General features: G+C 32.7%; 1 protein-coding gene across 7 annotated transcripts in view; it reads left to right on the top strand.

The window, feature by feature from the left end:
• The window catches only part of Pcdh9 (protocadherin 9), an 869,105-nt gene that overhangs the window by 560,949 nt on the left and 288,439 nt on the right, over nt 1-19,717 (top strand). For 3 of the 7 annotated variants that reach the window (XM_070002869.1, XM_070002870.1, XM_070002871.1), the window contains one exon: nt 12,539-12,740. The exons of 1 other annotated variant lie outside the window; for it this stretch is intronic. In XM_070002869.1, the coding sequence (XP_069858970.1) occupies nt 12,539-12,740 (202 nt within the window). The remainder of the gene's footprint in view (nt 1-12,538; nt 12,741-19,717) is intronic. 3 more of the 7 variants (XM_070002872.1, XM_070002873.1, XM_070002874.1) reach the window with 1 other exon arrangement.

Genomic DNA, 19,717 nt, shown 5'->3' on the forward strand with positions numbered 1-19,717 from the left:
TCTGAAACTACCTTTTTATGGCTTACCCAAACTAGGAGAGAATTCTTGAACACTGTCCCTCAGCTCTTTTTTTTTTTTTTTTTTTGGGTCCCGTCGTGGGGCCTGAACTCTGGGCCTGAGCGATGTCCCTCAGCTCTTCAGCTCAAGGCTATCACTCTACCACTTCCGGCTTTTTGCTTATGTGGGGCTGAGGAATCAAACCCAGGACCTCAGGCATACAAGGCAAGTGCTCTACTACTGAGCCAACTTCCCAGCCCCTGTCCCTCAGCTCTTCAGATCAAGACTAGTGCGTTACCACTTGGACCACTTCCTGTTTTCTGAGTGGTTTGTTGGAGATAAGAGTCTCATGGACTTTTCTGTCCTGGCTGGCTTTGAACTGCAATCCTCAGATCTCAGCCTCCTGACTAGCTAGAATTGCAGGCATGAGCTACCGGCGACCAGAACTAGGAGGAATTTCTGCTCACATTTGCTGAATCTCAGACAGAAATAAACTTTATCTTTAAAAAATATTGCTAAAGTTTTGTAATCTGATTTTCTACAATGGCTGTCCACATTGGGTCACCCTGTTTGAGAGTGTTATCTTATCTACAGATGGACATATAGCTGAGCACAGCTCATTATTTTATAGATACTATCTACATTTAAAAATCTCTTACATGTAGAAATTCTTGATAAACGTTTGAATTCTGTATTTGCATTCAGGGAGAACAAATTATCCCCAGTGCACAAATAACAGAGATTGGTGACTCAGTAAAGTTTTCAAAGGAAAGACTGAAAAGCCACAGGGCAAGTAGTAGTGATTATCACTGCCATGTAGGAATAATCTTTTATTCGTTCAAATATCAGGCTCAAAGTCACAGTGACTGCCTGCAATAACAGCTGGATTCTTTTATTTTATTTATTTTTTTCTTTTTGAAATAAGGTCCAGCTACTTAGATTGTTCAGAACAAAGACTCTTATGCCCAGGAGAAAAGTGATAGGAAACCTTGGTCATGTTTATTCCAACAGGGAATCTGATTCTAGCAGAGTAGAGAAATATATATTATAGTTTTCAAAGCAGTAGAGATATAAAACATACTTTTGTATTAGATTACCAGAACATGAGAGTTTTACATTCTATCAATTGACATGTTTTAATAATTTATTAAAAAATCTAGATTATTTCAATATCAAACGTCACTGCTCAATATTTATGCAGGAACCTTGATCATTGACTTCTGCTGCTTCCAACTCCATCCACACTCATCTAAGTGTTACAGATATAGTTACCTTCATTATTATTACCAAAGTTATAATTTCCAAAAGAGTACTCCTTTGTATATGGAGAAAAAGTTAAGATTAATCCTTATGTTAAGGAGCAGAAATTATACATGAAAATAAGTATTATATTTCAAATTTCCTCTTGTTCCAATATACACTTATTGTTGACATTCACCAGAATATTTTGGACAATCACATTGGTCATGATCTATGTATATGATTTTTTAAGAAAATAGGACATCTTACTTTATAAACTTTTTGAAGAAAGACTTTATAGTACTTCTTTAAAAAAAAATGCTATTGCTGCCAGGTGCCAATGGCTCACACCTGTAATTCTAGCTAATCGAAAGACTGATACCTGGAGAAAGGTTGTGAGAGTCTTATCTCCAATAAAGTACCACAAATTCCAAAATAGAGCTGTGGCTCAAATATTAAGAGTCTACCCTTGAGCAAAATAAACTCAAAGTACCTAGACTCTGATTTCAAGCCCCAGAACTGGCACAAAAATCGTGATTCTACATGAGTAAAAATATAATTTTGCTGGAACCAAATATAAAATAAATTAATTAAAGGTAAAGAAGGTTACCTTAAGCCTTTCCAAATATTATTATACAGGATGTAGAATGAGTTCAAACTATAGTTTCAGAAAACATCTAAAATTAGTGGTTTCACAGTGATGCCATATCTAGATAGTAATAGAATACATGTTTTGTAAAATCTTAGTTAATTTAAAACATTTTTATCACATTATGCTAACAATTGTATAGGATAGATTCTGTATTCAATGAAGTATTTTTTTGGGGGGGGAGTCTGGTCGTGGGGCCTGAACTCTGGGCCTACGCACTGTCCCTCAGCTTTTCAACTCAATGCTAGCACTCTACCACTCACTCTACCACTTGAGCCACAGCGCCACTTCCGGCTTTTTTTTTTTAATGCTTATGTGGTGCTGAGGAATCAAACCCAGGGCCTCATGCATGCAAGGAAAGCGCTCTACCACTGAGCCACCTTCCCAGCCCTCAATGAAGTATTCTTACACATGTATTTTTCTACTTTTTAGGCTGACTAACATACTACTAAACATTCACAGGTCTTCTTAACATACTTTACTTCTGGCATCAGAAACTGCTTACATTAATTTAAGCATTCTCAGACAAATAATTATAGATTTCATTTTCATAGTAATAAATAATTAGCCTATTGATGGTATGAGAACCATTTAATGATTATCTCTAAAACAGACAAGTTAAGTGCTTCATCCTATTAAAATAAGATGCAAAAAGCTAAAAATAAAATCATAGTGCCACATATGAGGCAAAACACCTTTCAGGAAACCAACTAAGAATCCTTTATTTGGACTTTTGACACAACCTTGTAGAGCAATGGCATTTCTTGGGGACTATCCACAGAGATAACTTTATTTTAGTTTGTATTTTATTTCATTCTCTAATGCAAAATGCCTGGCTAGTTTTCCTTCCTTTTAGGCAATTATATTTTGGACCTGTTCAATAATACGTGAAGGTAAATTAAACTGTGTTTTTGTGCCTTCTGTTTGTTTCTGAATCAAGCAGCTGTCTAAGCATAATTATATTGTAAAACTGAGGCAATCTCTTCAAAGCTACCACTTAAAAATATTGCCTACTTTGGATTTACAAGTTTTGTTTTGCATTGATAGTAAACAAGGCAAATTTTAGGGAGGTTGTCACTACTTCTTTTGTTAATTTTACTAAAACTAGCTGAAATGAATTGCTGAAATCCAGACACCAAATTAGACCCAATTTCTTTTTTTTGATATTGAGATGACTAATACAGCTTTCTTTAGTGGTTTATTATTGATGAGTGAAAGGTCCCATTATTTTAAAACTACTTAACATGTCAGCAACTTTTATATACTTATTTAATAACTGTACTAATTTGACATAATTCCTAATTAAACTGATACAAGTATCATGGTTGTTAATATTTGAAATATGATGAAGGTAACTTTTTTACATGGATTTGTTTGTACTATGAATCTAAATTGGAAAATCTCTTGCTGAGTAGTTTCTCCTGCATTTCTGTACATATAATTTATAGATGCAAAAATTCTACTCGTAGATTCAGGAACAGCTGGTCCTATTTAATGTAGTCATTTTATATTTTGTATGTTCAGATAAAGTACTGCATTCCTACAGGGTAACATTTAACTGTGAAAAATAGGCTGAGGACATTAAAGATAGCAGGAGCTAAATAAGAATATAAGAAGCAGAATCATCAACAATGAAGAAAATTTTTCATTCTCTCTCTTTGTTTGGATCACAGAAAAGCCTAAGAGTGGTGAGATCCTAAGCACCAGAGAGAAGTTGATTCAAAACTCATTCATTTTTGTTGTATTTGATTCCAGTGCCCTGCATCTTGTATATACATTTTTTTTTCTAATTTGGGGAGGGGAAGGGAAATAACAAAATGCTGAATTAAAGATATAGGATGACCCATTGTAACAATGAGATGTACAAGACAGTATGGTGAAAATGAACTTTACAAATTTGTAGGGGAAGGGGTGGGAGAGAGGAGGGAGGAGTTGGGGACATTGAGAGGAAAGGATTGTTAGGGGGAAAATAAAGGAGGGTGTAACAATAGAAAAAGCAGGGAAAAATCCAATGTATATCTTACAAAATTAGGAAGAGTGTGGGAAGGAATTGGTAGAGGAGCGATATGTTGAATATGTAGGAATGTTGAAAGGAGTGACTTTGATCCAGATATATTCACAAACTGCTTTGTTATATGGCAACTACTTTGTAAAACTATTTAAAGATAACAATAAAAAGAAAAAAAAAACATACTCATCCCTTCCCTTTATTGTTCCCCAGTAGGAAAGATGTGGAACAAAGATTCCTGTTTTGTATTTGTTTCAAAAATTTAAAACTCACTCATTGAGGATACACTCAAAGGTCTTACAAAGAAGATATTATTTTCTGAAGACTTTTAAAAACATATTTTTATGCGAGTAGCTACCTTTCTAACACTATACTAAAATCAAGAAGAGATAAGTATGCATAAAATAAATGTGTCCTTGTAGGAAATTTTAGGAATTAAAATGTTGTATATGGCTTAGAAATATGTGTATACCATTAAGTTTAGGAGTTCATTTTCCTATACAGTGTTTACAAATTAAACAGGCTTAAGTTAATTTTACATTTCCAAACATGATTTTAGTAAAGATTTTGATATTAGAATGAAAGTGGATGATACTATTTTTCTGAAATGAAACAGTGGCTTGGCAGTAGATTACTAACTGGTTCAGAAAATTGTTAAGTACACTTTAAAGGAATTTCTAGTTTCCCTTATAAATGACAGTTGATTTTAAGTGTTCAGTTATTTCTGTATCCAAGCTTTTATATAATATGGGTAATAATACAAATCGAAATATTCATTTTAAAATTTGTTGGAAACTTTATATTTACCACCTGTGTCTGGTAAAGTTGTTACCTCCACTTATTTAAATATTTATATTTTGATGTTAGTGTAGTGACATCAGGTGCTTAGATTTTTTTAGGCAAGGGCTACACGGCTTGAATGCTGCCTCCTGCGCTGTTTTCTATTCATTATAGACATGATTTCCCCTCCCAATGGCATATCTGGGCAGCAATCTGCTCGCTTTAAGCTTCTTATCATTGCTACAACTACGGTGCATACCACCATGTCCTGATTTTCCCTCTGTAGAGATCCAATCTCATGGATACTGCTATTTGAGTTGTCCTGGAATCATGATTCTCCCACTTTCATCATTCCACTTAGAGCGACAGGCACATGGTGCTATTGTACAATGGGTGGAGAAGGGGTCTCAGGAACTTTTCTTCCTTTGGCGGCTTTGAATTGTAGTATTTCTGACCTTAGCTTCCCAAGTAGCTACAAATGTGAGCCACTGATTGTCGGCTGCATCTCACCTTCCTAAACACAAATACTCCAATATGATAATGGAAAGCAAAGGCTATGTAATAGTACAATGTTGTCTTGTTTCTTTTGCTACTTCTAAGACAGGACAGACAGCACTCTAGAAAGGCAGAGAGAGACAGATGAGGGAGGGAGGAAGAGAAGAGAATTTTCTGCAGAAGACATTTTGTAGGACAGTCAATGACATCTCATTTCTAAGGTGTCTCTTTAGATTCCCTAATTAACTCTAGTTAAATCTTCATTCAATATTCATTAAAAGTATATACATTTTTTATTGTGAAATACTGTACAGAGGGCTTAAAATTACATGGGTAAGGTAATGAGTACATTTCTTATCAAGCATTGTGGCCTCCTCCTTTGTTTCCCCTTCCCATTCCTTCCCATTCCCCCTCCCCCACCCATTCCTCCTCTCCTACCCCAGGCACCAAAGTTGTAAAGTTCGTTTTCAACATAACGACTTGTACATCTCATTGTTGCAATGGGTCCACCTGTATCTCTATTTAAACGATTTGTTTTTCCCTTTCCCCTCCACAAATTATACCAACATCAAATACAGTGAAAACACGGATAAAAGTATATACATTTTTTAAGTTTAAAAATCCTATGACTAGGCTGGGAAGGTGGCTCAGGGGTAGAGTGCTTGCCTTGCATGCATGAGACCCTGGGTTGGATTCCTCAGCACCACATTAGCAAAACTAAGAAAAAAGCAGGAAGTGGCACTGTGGCTGAAGAGGTAGAGCACTAGCCTTGAGCTGAAGAGCTGAGGGAAAGAGCCCAGGACCAGAGTTCAGGCCCCAGGACCGACCCACCCCCACCCCCCAAAAAAATCCTAGGACTAATTTAATCAATCCTTGAGAATTTTTATTTATTTATTTATTTATTTATTTATTCATTTATTCATTTATTCATTTATCAATCATGTGGCTGGATCTCAGTGCTTGGGCCCTGTCCCTGAGCACTTTTCTTCAAAGTTAATATTCGATTACTTTGAGCCATAGTGCCACTTCAGTTTTCTGGTGGTTAATTGGAAATAAAAGCCTCAGGGACTTTCTTGCCCAGGCTGGCTTTGAACTATAATCCTTAAAGCTCAGCCTCCTGTGTAACTAGGGTTACAGGTGTCACCCTCCAGCGCCCACATTTATTTGTGATTTTTTAACATAAAACATAAATAGCTTAATGATAACCATTGCACAAGGATGTGTGCTAAGTTACTAAGTATTCTGTGTTTTCATATGAAAACAGTCTCCACATCTCAACTAATGAATCAGAATAACATATTACATCAAAATAAAATAGAATCTGTAAACATTTTCCAGTTTAGAGATATTTTTGCTGAAATAAAAATAAAACATATTCATACATATTCATATATATAATTTTATCTTTAAAATTCACCTACCTTATGTATGTATGTCTGTGTTTGCTAATATCTCTGTGCATAGCTTGATAAATAGATAAATAAATATATAGATAAATAGATTACTTTTCAAATTCAGTGACAAGACATATATCAAAATTAGGATTAAAACTTTTTGAATGGCTTTTTAAATAATTGTCTAAAAATCAAATTTGTATCGCTTGAAAATTTACAAATACTATATACTATATATTATTTATATACTATAAAAATAAAGGAAATAAATATCTGAATGTTTTAGTCTCAAAAAGGTATGTTTAGAAATTTTGCTAGGTCAAAATGATCAGTTGTAGTATGTTTCTTGAACAAACAACACTACTTTAAATACTTTGCACATACAAGAGTCAAAACCAGTCTATGTATATTCTCCCCAAAAGACACATTTATACTTTATCTAAGAAAAAACATATACTAAACATTTTATACTTAACAATTACTTGTAAATATTTTCCATATCAAAAATATTAATCTAATCATACATGCTTCAAAAAATTGCATTTTTCAAAATTTTTGAATATCAGTTTGTCATATAGTTTTTCTTGTAACATTTCAGTATTTTATGTAAGGAAACACTGATCTTATGACTAATCTTGGCTAGTGGGAATTCCTCTACATAATAGGTCTGAAATTAATTGTGCCCTTGAACATGAGTCATTCATTGATAAATGCAATTCTATACCAGCATGAAGTACACAATGGAAATGTTCAAGTCATTACTGGGATTTTTTAGATGACTCATTTGTTTAGTCACTCTTAAAGAACAGTGCCCATTGCAAATGTATTCTCCCTAGACAGTTTGAATTTCCTGATATCTACCCTCTACAAAACTGGAAGAATAAAATATAGGTTTTAGTACATTTCTGTAATCCTAAATACTGAAATCCTATAAAGAAATGAGGATTTCCTGCCTGAAGACGTTAACTTGTACCAAAAAAAAAGGCCTAAAAACTAGGGAGCTCTAAAAAGCCTAAGTCACCCAAAAAGCCCCTCAACAAACAAAATGGTAAAGAAAATGTAGTACATATACACAATGGCATTACACTCATTCATCAAGAATGATTGTGTATCATTTATAAGGAAAAGGAAAGACTTGGAAAAAATTATATTAAGTGAAGTAACCTAGAATCAGAGAAACATAGCTTACATAATTTCTCTCATTTGTGGTAGAATGTTCCTATAAATCCACAAGTAAACACAGTGGGTAGTAAGCAAGCTTACAAGTGAATTAATTAAAGTGTAATAGACTCTAAGCAGAGCACAAATAACATTTTTTCCTTTGTAAAAAAATATATATGATTTATTGTAAATATACTGTACAGAGGGGTTGCAGTTACATGAGCAAGGTAATGAGTCCATTTCATATTGAGCAATGTTACCCCCTCTTTGTTTTTCCCTACTATTCTTTTCCTCCCTACCTCCTCTACTTCTCCCTTAGTTCTCCCCCCTCCCCGCCACAAAGTTTTAAAGTTCATTTTCAACATAGTGTCTTGTGCACGTCATTGTTACAGTGGGTCATCCTGTATCCTTATTTCAGCATTTTGTTATTTTTCTTCCCCTCCCCAAATTAGAAAAATGTGTATACAAGATGCCAGACACTAGAATAAAAAACAGTGACAACAGAGGTTTTATCATGGGGGAAGAACATCAAAAGAAACAACAGAAAAATCACAGAGTACATTATAAGTACATTAAAAAGAACAACAAGAAAGATATAAATCTCTTGTGTCCCTATGTTGGGGTTCATTTCACTTACGATCAGATTATATGGTCATATGTACACAGCTTTTGACCTCTTCTGCTTGTCCTAGACATATACTAGTTATTACAGATAAGTGGAACTATGGGACCAATTCTTTAAAAGACTCAGTCAAAGCCCAGTAAAATATGTACCAGGAAATGGGTATTTATAAAAAGGGTGGGTGGGGCCAAGTAGAGAGGGGAGAAGTATGAAGGGGATATAGGGAGAGAATGCAGGCCAAGAATTCATTGTATATACAACAGAATTGAGAAATATAAAAGAAGGATGGGTTGGGAGGGGGTGAAGATTTTAAACTGGTGTCACAGATGGAAATGCATAGTATACATAAACTGCTTAGTTAAATTTAAGAAAAAAATCAATATATATCCAAAAATTAAGATAAGTTAGCCATAGGGAGAGTTGGTAGGTGAGGGTAGGAAGGCTGCAAGGGGTGATATTGTTCAAGATGCACCAAATTCCTAACTGCTTTGCTAAGTAGCAACAGCTTTGTACAAATACTTTAAAATTAGGTATATATATGTATACATACATATATATACATATATATACACATGTGTACAGGTAAAGTGTAAAAAGAAGTCTTTAGTGAGCTCAAACTCCTGTATATGTGTATATATTTTTATATAAAGTGTTGTTGGGAGAGGTTCCTCAAATCATTCCTCTAAACCATCCTTTAAGAGTTGCATACTCCCCGACAGAGCCGTGTATGTTTATGTGGTATTTTTTGCTTGTTCAATTTCTGTCAGAATTCACATGAGAATCTCTGATGGAAAACAGTGTAAATCAGTCTAGGTAGTGATATTTTCCATCTATTCTTTTGCTGGGCAGCTAAGATCTGGAGTAAACTATCAGTGATAAATCAGGTAAACAAATGTGACATTCAACCATTAACCAAGCTGTGCCAATAATAATAATAATAATAATAATGATGTTCTCCAAGGAAGAAAATTTATTGGGTAAGCAATAGCTTTTGGAAAACAAAATATAAGTGTCTAGGCTCTGGAAAATCTGAAGTAGTCTCAGGGTCATATGTGTTCAGGTTCAGTTAGAGAGGTTTGGACAAAATTTATGACTCTGATTGAGTTGTATTTCTATAAGTGTAAGCCAAGGAACAATATTTTCAGAGGCAATAAATAATGACTTCTCCATCTTTTTCTCTCTAAATATATAGACAATTATGGATAATGGGAAATTCTTCCAATTCTCATAAGACTGTCTTTCCTACCCTGCATTATCATCTAGAATAGTCGGTGAGAACAGCCCTAAGCAGATTTGCAAGAAATTGTTTCATACATTTTCTTCTAGAACAATACTTGCTTTCCCTGCCAACCTCAGAGAAGATTCACCACCATTTAAAACTTCCTGATCATCAACAAGACAGTAATTAAACATAAAGCTTTAACTTTACCAAATTATAGCCACCTTTTATTTAGTAAGACATACAATATGGCCCTATGATATCTTTCTTTTCCATAGCTAGGAACTCATTCATAGATAAAGTACCTTGAACTGGGCCATCTCTACTAAACAAGAACTCCAAACCAGATGACTTCTGCCTTTTCATCTGGTTCCCTTTAATTTAATTCAAACAAGTGTTGTTGAATCCTTAAGGGCAATCACATCTGTTATATGCTGTTTCTCTGCACCTCAGATGTCAGCATTTCAACTTATTCAGATTCTATCTTATATCTCCTTTGATAGTTCATTCTTTATCTACATCAATTATTGTGGTGAAAACCTAAAGATAAATTTGCCTGATCAATTCACTTATATTATAATATTCATGTTGGAATTCATAGTTCATATAGATCAGCACCTTCCCCTCTCAGCAGCTTGATAAAGTGGGTACAATTCTGCCAATTAAGTCTTAAACTTTTTTGTGTCAAATTAATTAAGAAGTAATTTCATAAGCTACAGCAGTTTGAACATTATATCAATCTACTTCTAGTGTCTCATTACAAAAAATACACTGAATTTATATTTACTTTTATTCTCACAAAGTGTTAAAACAACACAGTTTTAATATATGTGAGATGGAATATTACAGTTGTCTTTGCAACATTTTTAGGAATTTCTTGCTTCTTATTCTCAGTGCAGTCAAAGTACAGTGCATACAGAAGATGCTCAATAAATACATACTTTAAAGTCCACACAGGAAGAAATGCTGCCTCAAGGCATAGACAGTGGTGCACACATGCTGATTCTTGTGAGAAAATTCATTATAATTGAAACAACAAGTATGCTTACTATACTTGCCACAAATAAATGTTTCTCATCTATAATAAAGTAGATACTTCTCATTGGCTTATGAAGCTTCCATAAATGATTTATAAGACTAAAGAATAATCTGTTGCATTAATTTTCTTTTTCTTTTTTTTAATGTTGCTTCTTTTCATCAGTTGAGAGTTAATGAAGGTGGACCCTTCAGGAAATAACACCCATGATAACTTCAAGACTTTTTAGCTGGATAATCACTTTAAAGGCATGTTTGATAGTTATGTATAAAGGAAAATGTGATCAATGTTCTTAAAAATGATGCTACATGAGAAGACTACTACTATAGATTAAGGGTTTATGAAATAGCAACTGTAATGTAGTGATCGCTCCTACAGGGAAAATTTATGAGAAATAAAACACCGAGATAAGTAAAAATGAGGGCAAAATCATTGTACAAGGAGAAGTACATTCAAATTTGGCTTGTCTTTTTGATAGGCCTCACCTAGGTATATGGCAAAAAATTTTGAGAGGAGAATGATGCTCTGAAGAGTTGTGCATGAAGGTGAAATGTGCTACATGAGACACAATTAGTACCGTTTATGATTATAGTTTATGTGATGTTGGTGTCAGTTCATTAAAAATGTACTGAACTGTCAACTCATTTCATACAGGTCATTGACCAGCAATAAAGTGGGATCAGCTCTTCTCCATTATGACTCTGAGCTGGATTTGAACCAGTGACTCATAGAAAATAGGTTCTGTGCTATTCTCTGTCTATAAAAGCACATTTATTGAGTTGTGGCAGGACTATCACATTTGCTTCTAAGTAAATTCCTGTTTCTGTGAAATGCAATTTTTCAATCTTCTCTTGAAAAGTACAAACATTCAGTTTTAGGAAATGCTTCTATTACATGTTATACATCTTTATATTATGTATGTTGTTTATTTGTTAATAATGCCATAGCAACTGAATAAAAGCAGTCTCATAAGGATATGACATTGTAAGATATTTGGCCACTAAAACACAATGAACATAAGTTCAGCACTATAAGACCAATAAATATTTCTCATCTATTTCTCTAAGACCTGAAATTTCACCTCACATTAGCAGTTAATATTCACATATTTTAAGGATTATGCCAGCTACAAAGAAAACTAATCTGAGGTTTGTGCTGTAGTGCACAAAGCTAATATTTATTGCAGTAACCAAAGCCATGCTATAGCTCCCTTCTGAGAATGGCATTGTAAAAATACTTACTAAAGTAATATTCTAGTCACTTTTCAATTGAAATGTTTTAAAATTTCCCAAAGCAAAGGCCAATAGAAACATCTGGACTAGGAGGTAAAACAACTTACTAATGTCTCAGTAATTATTTTTAAATGGTCTCATTTCATAAATATGATTGCAAATTCACCAAATGGGTTATATGAAATAATAATTTTACATAATTGTTCCAGTTTTGATTTAGAGACAAATACAAGTCCACTGCAGGAAATATCTTAGTGAGAAAATTAACAGTAAAACTTACTTCGTAGTTGCTACTCATTCAAAGGAAATAGAATATTGCTTTATAGATGCATCAAATAACATTTATGAGATAGCTACTTATTTCTTCCTAGATTTATGTATGTATGTTTTTGATGGCTGATATAAATATCCTCTTAGACTTTCTTGTCATACTAAAAAAGAAAAGAAAGAAAAAAACTTTACATTCATATTATGATCTTGAATTACTCAAGATTGAAATTCTTCTTGGTATTTTGCCAGTTGGCCATTATCCAATAAACGACAAATGGTGAATGATTGTTCTTAACTTTGCTCTTGGTCTTATATATTTTGATTTTACTTTGTGTCATTTGTGGAAAGTCTTTTTTGATTCTGTTGTCTGCTGCGCGTGATGTTTTGCTTGGGAGGAGCGAGTGTTAACCTGCATGTCCTGTGGTCTTCTTTGTAGTCGCAGCGTCGTGTTACCTTTCACCTCCCAGATGGCTCCCAGGAAAGCTGCAGTGACAGTGGTCTTGGGGATCACGAGCCGGTGGGTAGTGGAACCCTGATCTCACACCCTCTTCCTCTGGTTCAGCCACAGGACGAATTCTACGACCAGGCCTCTCCAGACAAGAGGACCGAAGCAGACGGGAACTCTGACCCCAACTCCGGTGAGTCCCCATCTAAACTTCCAGAACTCCTTGACTTGCATTTGCTGTCCACTTGACCTTTAAACAGTAATCCTGCAATAAAAGTAAATGGGCAGATTTTTTTTTTTGCTGATGATTTATTTTGTGTTGTTGTTAACGTGACATTCTTTGAAATGGATAAAGTGTAAAGTGCTAGATATATCAGCTGTGAAATTAGCACCACACATTTTTATTTTATTTGATATAAAAGAGCAAAGATGATTACAAATACCATCAAAAGAAGTCATTTGTTCCAAGATATTCTGCTTTCCACGATAATTCCTAAGTGAAAACACGTAGAAGAAGATAGAAAACATACAGTTAAAAATATGGCCCACAAATCCTGTGACAAAACTTTATATGTAATTGTCATTGAGAATGCTACATTGAACCCTTTGTAGAAATAACAGGCTTAAATAGTGATGAAAGTGAAAGTGAAAAGGAAAGATACCCATTGTACTATATTATATATAGAGAGAGAGAGAGATAGATTGTGTTTGGATTGTTTTTTTTTTTTTTTTGCCTATATGAAAGCAAAATGTATTTGGTTACACCTTTATTCCCTACACATCCATTTCTCAGCCCATAGATCCTTGCTCAATCTAAGTATACCCCAATGCCGTAGCCTGTGGAGGAAGTCTTGAGTAATACAATGATTTTTGTCCAGAGTGAATGAATGAATGAATGAACCAATCAAATCACCCACAGTCCAATTTCATTTTTAAAAATCTATAAAATACTTTAATGTGTATACTATAATAAGGGCATAGGTTCTTTATTTAAATTAAAAATTATTTCCTTGGGAGGGTGGTTGATCAAGTCTGGGGGGGTCTTTGCATGCTTTAGGGCTTGGACTATGGGAGAAACCTTTCTACCTTTCTCCCAATATTGCTGTGAAACTGAAACTGAACTTAAAACTCAGGCAATATCTAAGAATCTAAAAGCTAACTAACAATCAGAAAAAGACATACAATCTACAAAAGAGAAAAAGAAAAAGATGTTTTCTGGTTCTTTTAAAAACTCATCTTGAATTTGTTTCAAATCAATTGGCTGAAGTGAACTTGCAGTGACTTTTCCTCACTTCTCTGGCTATTTAGCTCCTACTGCTTCAGACATTAAAGTGCCCCTGGCATTTTTATGATTGAAGTGGGAATATCACAAGGAAGTAAAAAGTGTAAAATAACTTTCTTAACTAGGTTCATTCTAGTAATCCAGCTTTGCTGTTTTCAAACTTCCAGAAGTTTAAATTGTGCCTTTCTGTATATCGTAGGAGGTATATTGTAGATGTACCTCATCCTTTCCCTCCACCTCACTTCAGTAATGCCATTTTCTTCTGGGGCTAGGTATAGGTGGCTGTTTCTACATTAACCAACCTGTGAAGCTAAATTTGTACATTCTTTTAGACCACTAGACCATTCAGTTTACTCCAAGCAACCATTTAGAAAGATCTTGGAATCCCTATGCCAGCTCTAGTTTTGCTATTTCAGTTCCCATATCCTGGTTATATAAGAAACACATACATGCATCTTTTTACTCCATGTATCTAGGTACACTATCTCCAAAGAAATCAACTTGCATTTGATAAATTTAGGAGAGCTTATAAACTTTTTTATTCCTCTTGATTTTATTTCATATTGATTTTTAGACATGAATCAGTATAAACCCCAGTAAAATCTAAGTGGTTCTGTTAAGCTAACATTTCATTGTAGTAGGTGGGAATATTAGGATAGATAGCTTTTATATAGTTATTTCTAGATTGTTTTCATAGTTGACAAATTTCTCTTCTCAATTTTAAACATTTGTAGCCTATATTAAGTAAAAGTGTCAAACCAGTTTATGAACAGACTTTTTGGAAATATATGAGAGTATTTAAATCTTTTATTTGGGCTTGTATTGAAACCAAGAGAAAAATATTTGCATTTTAATTATTATCAAAGGTTGTTTCAGGACTAGTCTTAAGAGTTATCAAATATATTTTATAGAGTAAACTTCAAACTGGTAATAGTATATGTGTATATATATATATATATATATATATATATATAGGTAAATAATTTTTACTTGCCTGTAACCATATTGTACTGTTTTCCAGTATGATGAAATATTTTAGAAGCATATAACATGTCAGAGTGAGATGAGTTTTAAAAGTTGATGTTTGAGTAATATTCTAAATCGATTAGGAATTTCACAATATTCAATTTGAAAACAAATGCAGCTTTTAGGATATATTAACTATATATATGGACAAAGTGAGAGTTATAACCACAAATATTTTGTATCTTAAATTATGTTTCTGTTCAGCCCAAATCTAGCTTAGAAGTATCATTTTAGAGAAACAAATATACCAACCTCATTTTACAAATACAATCATTATCATAGTAGCAATCATAGAGTGCACATTTGCCCACTTAAATTGATATTTCTCTGTTGGGTCCCATACAAGGAATAATACATTACTAAATATATCTTACATGTAAAGCAATTTGTGTTTAAGTACAGACGCTAATTTAAATGTATACTAAATGAAAGTGTGGTTTTTGCTTTACAACAAATTCAAGGTAATTTGGTCAAGATTCTATGGGAAATTCACTGCTAGAAAAACATGTTAGAAACAACCATCTTATTTCCATCTATTAAATTGTCAAGAGATATTTTGAATACTTGAATGAGATACAACTACCATTAACTGCATTTTCTTCTGATGTTCCCAAAGAATATATATATATATCAACATATATATATATATCAACATATATATGAACACACATATATAATAATAATATATGAATATGTATAAGAATATATAGAGGGAGGAAAAACAAAAGTTAAACAAGAATGAGATAAAATTGGCACATTAATGATTGGTGAATTGAACTAGACCAAATGAACAGAAAAATTATAATTTAGCCTAGAGAAAAATTTTATCTATATTTCTCCTCTTCCTCCTAAGCCTACAACATGGAAGATCACATGTGAATTTTCCAATCAGAGAAAAAGAGAAGCAGAGAGACAAAAAATATCTTGACTAGCCTTTACTGTATGGTTAAGCTAAAATGCTTTTAGCCAGAACTTCATCCAATATAGCTATCTACTAAAACAGTGATTCTTCATCCTGTGTAATAGCACTGGGCAAGCTGACAAATAGGAAAAGACAAGGAAAGTCCTAAAGTCAAGCCTCATTTAAGAAGTATTCACAATTTACACCTAATTACTCATGGAAAATGATTCAATGTATTCCAACATTCAACCCAAAGTGTTGACTTCAAATAGAATAATGTTCAGTGTAATGTCTTTTAACCAGAAGGAACAAAGAGTCATAGTCTAGCAAAGTAGTAGTATTAATAACAGTAATAATCAATATTACTACTATATGGTGAACTAGTTTAATCAATAAAACATTGATTGATGTTGGCATTGGATGATTCTTGGATGGTTACTATAAAATGATGATTTGTTATACACTTTAAAATTTCTAAAACATCAATTTTAAATATAGTTAGAAACTGATAGGAATCCATGCATGGATATGAAGTTCATGAAATTGCACTTCATCTTTTTCCTTTACTGTATAGTTTTCTTTATAAAGTACAGGCAGATGTTTTTTATATATAATAATTTTTTACATTTAAATATGTTACCAATGGTGAAGATGAAAATAAGTAGAATTTTGCATAATTACTTTAAGAACCGGTATTGATAATTGCTTCCACAAAAGATACTTAAGTAAATATATATATTTAAAATATATGTTTCAAACCTTCACTCTGGAAATTAGCAATAAAGTCATTTACTTCCACTCTGTTCTTCTTGTAGTACACTGGAGTCATTTAAGATAGGGCAGGAAGATATTCCTTTGTCAACCAGGTAAAGAGCACCTCTATATTCTAGGCACATCCGTATCCTGGAACACACACAGCCCTCTGTCTCATAAGCAGCATACATGCACTGCTTTTATTACATTGCTTTTTGTTTAACATCAGGCACAGACTCATTCCATTGTTAAACATCAGTAAATCATATTTTGTTAAGAAGTTAACTCATCAACATGATTACAAACCATTAATTCCAGGAAAAATGGTAAGGGTATTTGAAATAGAAAACTTTTTAAATTAAAATATAAGAAGATTGAGAGTAAAATTTATGATAATTTATGAAAAATGATATCAACAAACAATGGTATGATCAGAATAGTGGCAGGTTATTACCATTAATTCTGAATTAAAGTCTTAATCTTGTTCTATTGAGATACAAGAATTATTTTATGGCTTGCATGTATTTAAATGTTATTTTAAAGTATTTTCTTATCTTGGGGTTCATTTCGTCTAACATCAACTTGTCTGACCATATCTGCTTGTCTCAGACATATACAAGTTTTTCCAATTGAGGGAAACCATGGGACCTATGAACTCCAAGATAAGGACTCAGATTGTTTTTCTTTCTTGCTATTGTTTCTAATATATTTATAAGATGATTTGTTGCTTTGTATGTCCCTCCCCCACGGTAACCCCTGTTTTCACTGTATTTGATGTTGGTATAATTTATTGGGGAGGTAGGGAAAAAACAAATTGTTTAAATAGGGATACAAGTGGACCCATTGCAACAATGAGATGTTCAAGATGCAATGTCGAAAAATGAATTTTACAACTTTGCTGGGGAGGGAAAGGAGAGGGGAGATGGGAGGCCAGGGATGATAAGGGAAAACAAAGGAGGAGGCAATAATGCTTGATAAGAAATGTGCTCATTACCTTGCTCATGTAATTGTAACTAACCCCTCTGTACAGTATTTTCACAGTAACAACAATAATAATTAATTAATTAAGAAATAAATAAAGGATTTTCTGCTGCTTAATCGTGTACAAGAGAGCTCAATCTGTCTTGCACTTCAGAATTTGCATGAGCTAAATTGTGAATTATTTGTGACTATGTATAGTTTTGATACATGCTGATTGATGATTTTGGTCAATATTTATTGACATCTGCTTGGGAGCCAGGAATTCTAGGTAAATTGCTATGTTGCTTATGGTGGCAAATTGGATAGCATTATAAATAAACTGAAAAGAAATTTAAAGTTTTTGTTTAAATCTACTTTGAGGTCATTTGCTCAGCAAATGAACTTAAGAGTATCTTAACTGATTTAGCAACATGACAGTGAATTCAAGGAAATCTTTACAAAACGTATCAGTTAGTCAGAAAAAAATGGCAAAGAACATTAGGAAAAGATTGCAAAATTAAAATGGTATTGTTGGAAAAGTATTGGAAAACTTTTAGATATTTGAGTTTTGTACACAATTATTAGTGGGTTTTGGAAGTAACATAGTATTGTGATTAATAACAAACTGTGGAAGCAGACTACACCTTCACTCCAGAAAAACAGGCTGCAACATACTTCAGGCTCAGTTACAGATTGTTGCTTTTAGATATCATTAATAGATGATGAACAGGTGTAGAAGAAACGCCTTAACTAGTTAATAATAGTTTTAAAATTAAAAATATACCTTCTGAATTTATTACTATACCGCTGAAAAAAGAAATTAAATTCTAAAAACATTTTTTGTCAAATTGCAAAGAAATTTTGTCTTTAGACAATTTAGGTAAGACTTAAAAATATTTCTCATATGTAATAAATAATTTTAAATGATCATAAGTTACAAAAACTTAGAAAATTTATTTAGGAAGACATTTATTTTTTGGTCCAGGAACTTCATTGACTTAGTTGAAATAATTTTTCTTATTGAATAATATCTAAGAAATTTGTATTTTTCTTGTGCATTATTACCATTTCATTATTTTAAAAAATGACTGAAGTATATTTCCTGTATTACTTAATATAGTTAGCATGAAGAAAATATCTTCTTCTGGAATGTTTTATTTAGATGTATCAAATTTAAGTTTGACTTCCATTGCTCATGATAAATAATCATCTTTGAATACATATATTTCTTTGAAAGATAAAAACTACTAGTAAAAATCTGATTGTGTTTGAGATTCTTTTGTGCTGCCAAATATTAAGTGCTTGGTATTAGAAGAATAATCTGTAGTAACAATGTGCCTCCTAGTGAATAGAAAGTGTAATGTCAGCTTCCTTGGTGTGCTGCTTTTCCAAAGATTTTTTTTTAATGTGATTTATTCTTTAAGAAGCAAAAAAGAAGAATAGTGTTTATTTAACCACAAATATGTGATCTACCTTAGGGAAGAAAAAAATATTCTTTGTACTTTTGTACTTACAATTTGAAACCAGTAAAAAGTGATATATGCGTATGCAAATTAGCTATGTGCCAAAGTAAAGAGCTTACTAGGTTCAGTAGTTCTTAGAAGTATAAAATTAGTGTGTGTTTTTTTAACTTAAACTTGAAGTTATAGAATAAGAATGCTAGAACTAAATAATAATAAAGGATTCATGCTCCTAAAACAACTATATATTTACACGTATATCAGGATTGCATAAATTCCATTATCTAATGTCTTATAATGGAATCTTGAAGAAATTGTAACTGTTTTTTCTAATACATGTGAAATGTATACTTACGTTATTTTAACATTAATTCTTGTTCCTAGATCAAAAATTAATCAGATTAGGATGACTCAAAGTACATGGATACCTAGGTTTTAAAAAAATTTAAATGAGGTTACCAGATAAAATATAGGAAGATCAGTTAAATTTGAATTACATACGTACATAATATTTTATGGTTCAGTTACATTCTGAGAATTGCAATATTGTCGAATATATAAGACATAATGCCACTGGATCTTATCCATTATTTATGTAAAATTACATCTGACCATCTTATATATACATATACATATATATCACATCACCATCTTATATATACATATATATATATATATATCACATAATAAGTGCTTTGCCACACATTGAATGATGACATTTTGTTGATATTGACTACCTTTCAGAAAGTCCTTATTGAAATTTTTATTTCATTTTTTGTGTTTCTTTA

This window comes from Dipodomys merriami, unplaced genomic scaffold (assembly GCF_024711535.1).
Source record: "Dipodomys merriami isolate MVZ:Mamm:240054 unplaced genomic scaffold, mDipMer1.0.p SCAF_6, whole genome shotgun sequence".
Lineage (NCBI taxonomy): Eukaryota > Metazoa > Chordata > Mammalia > Rodentia > Heteromyidae > Dipodomys > Dipodomys merriami.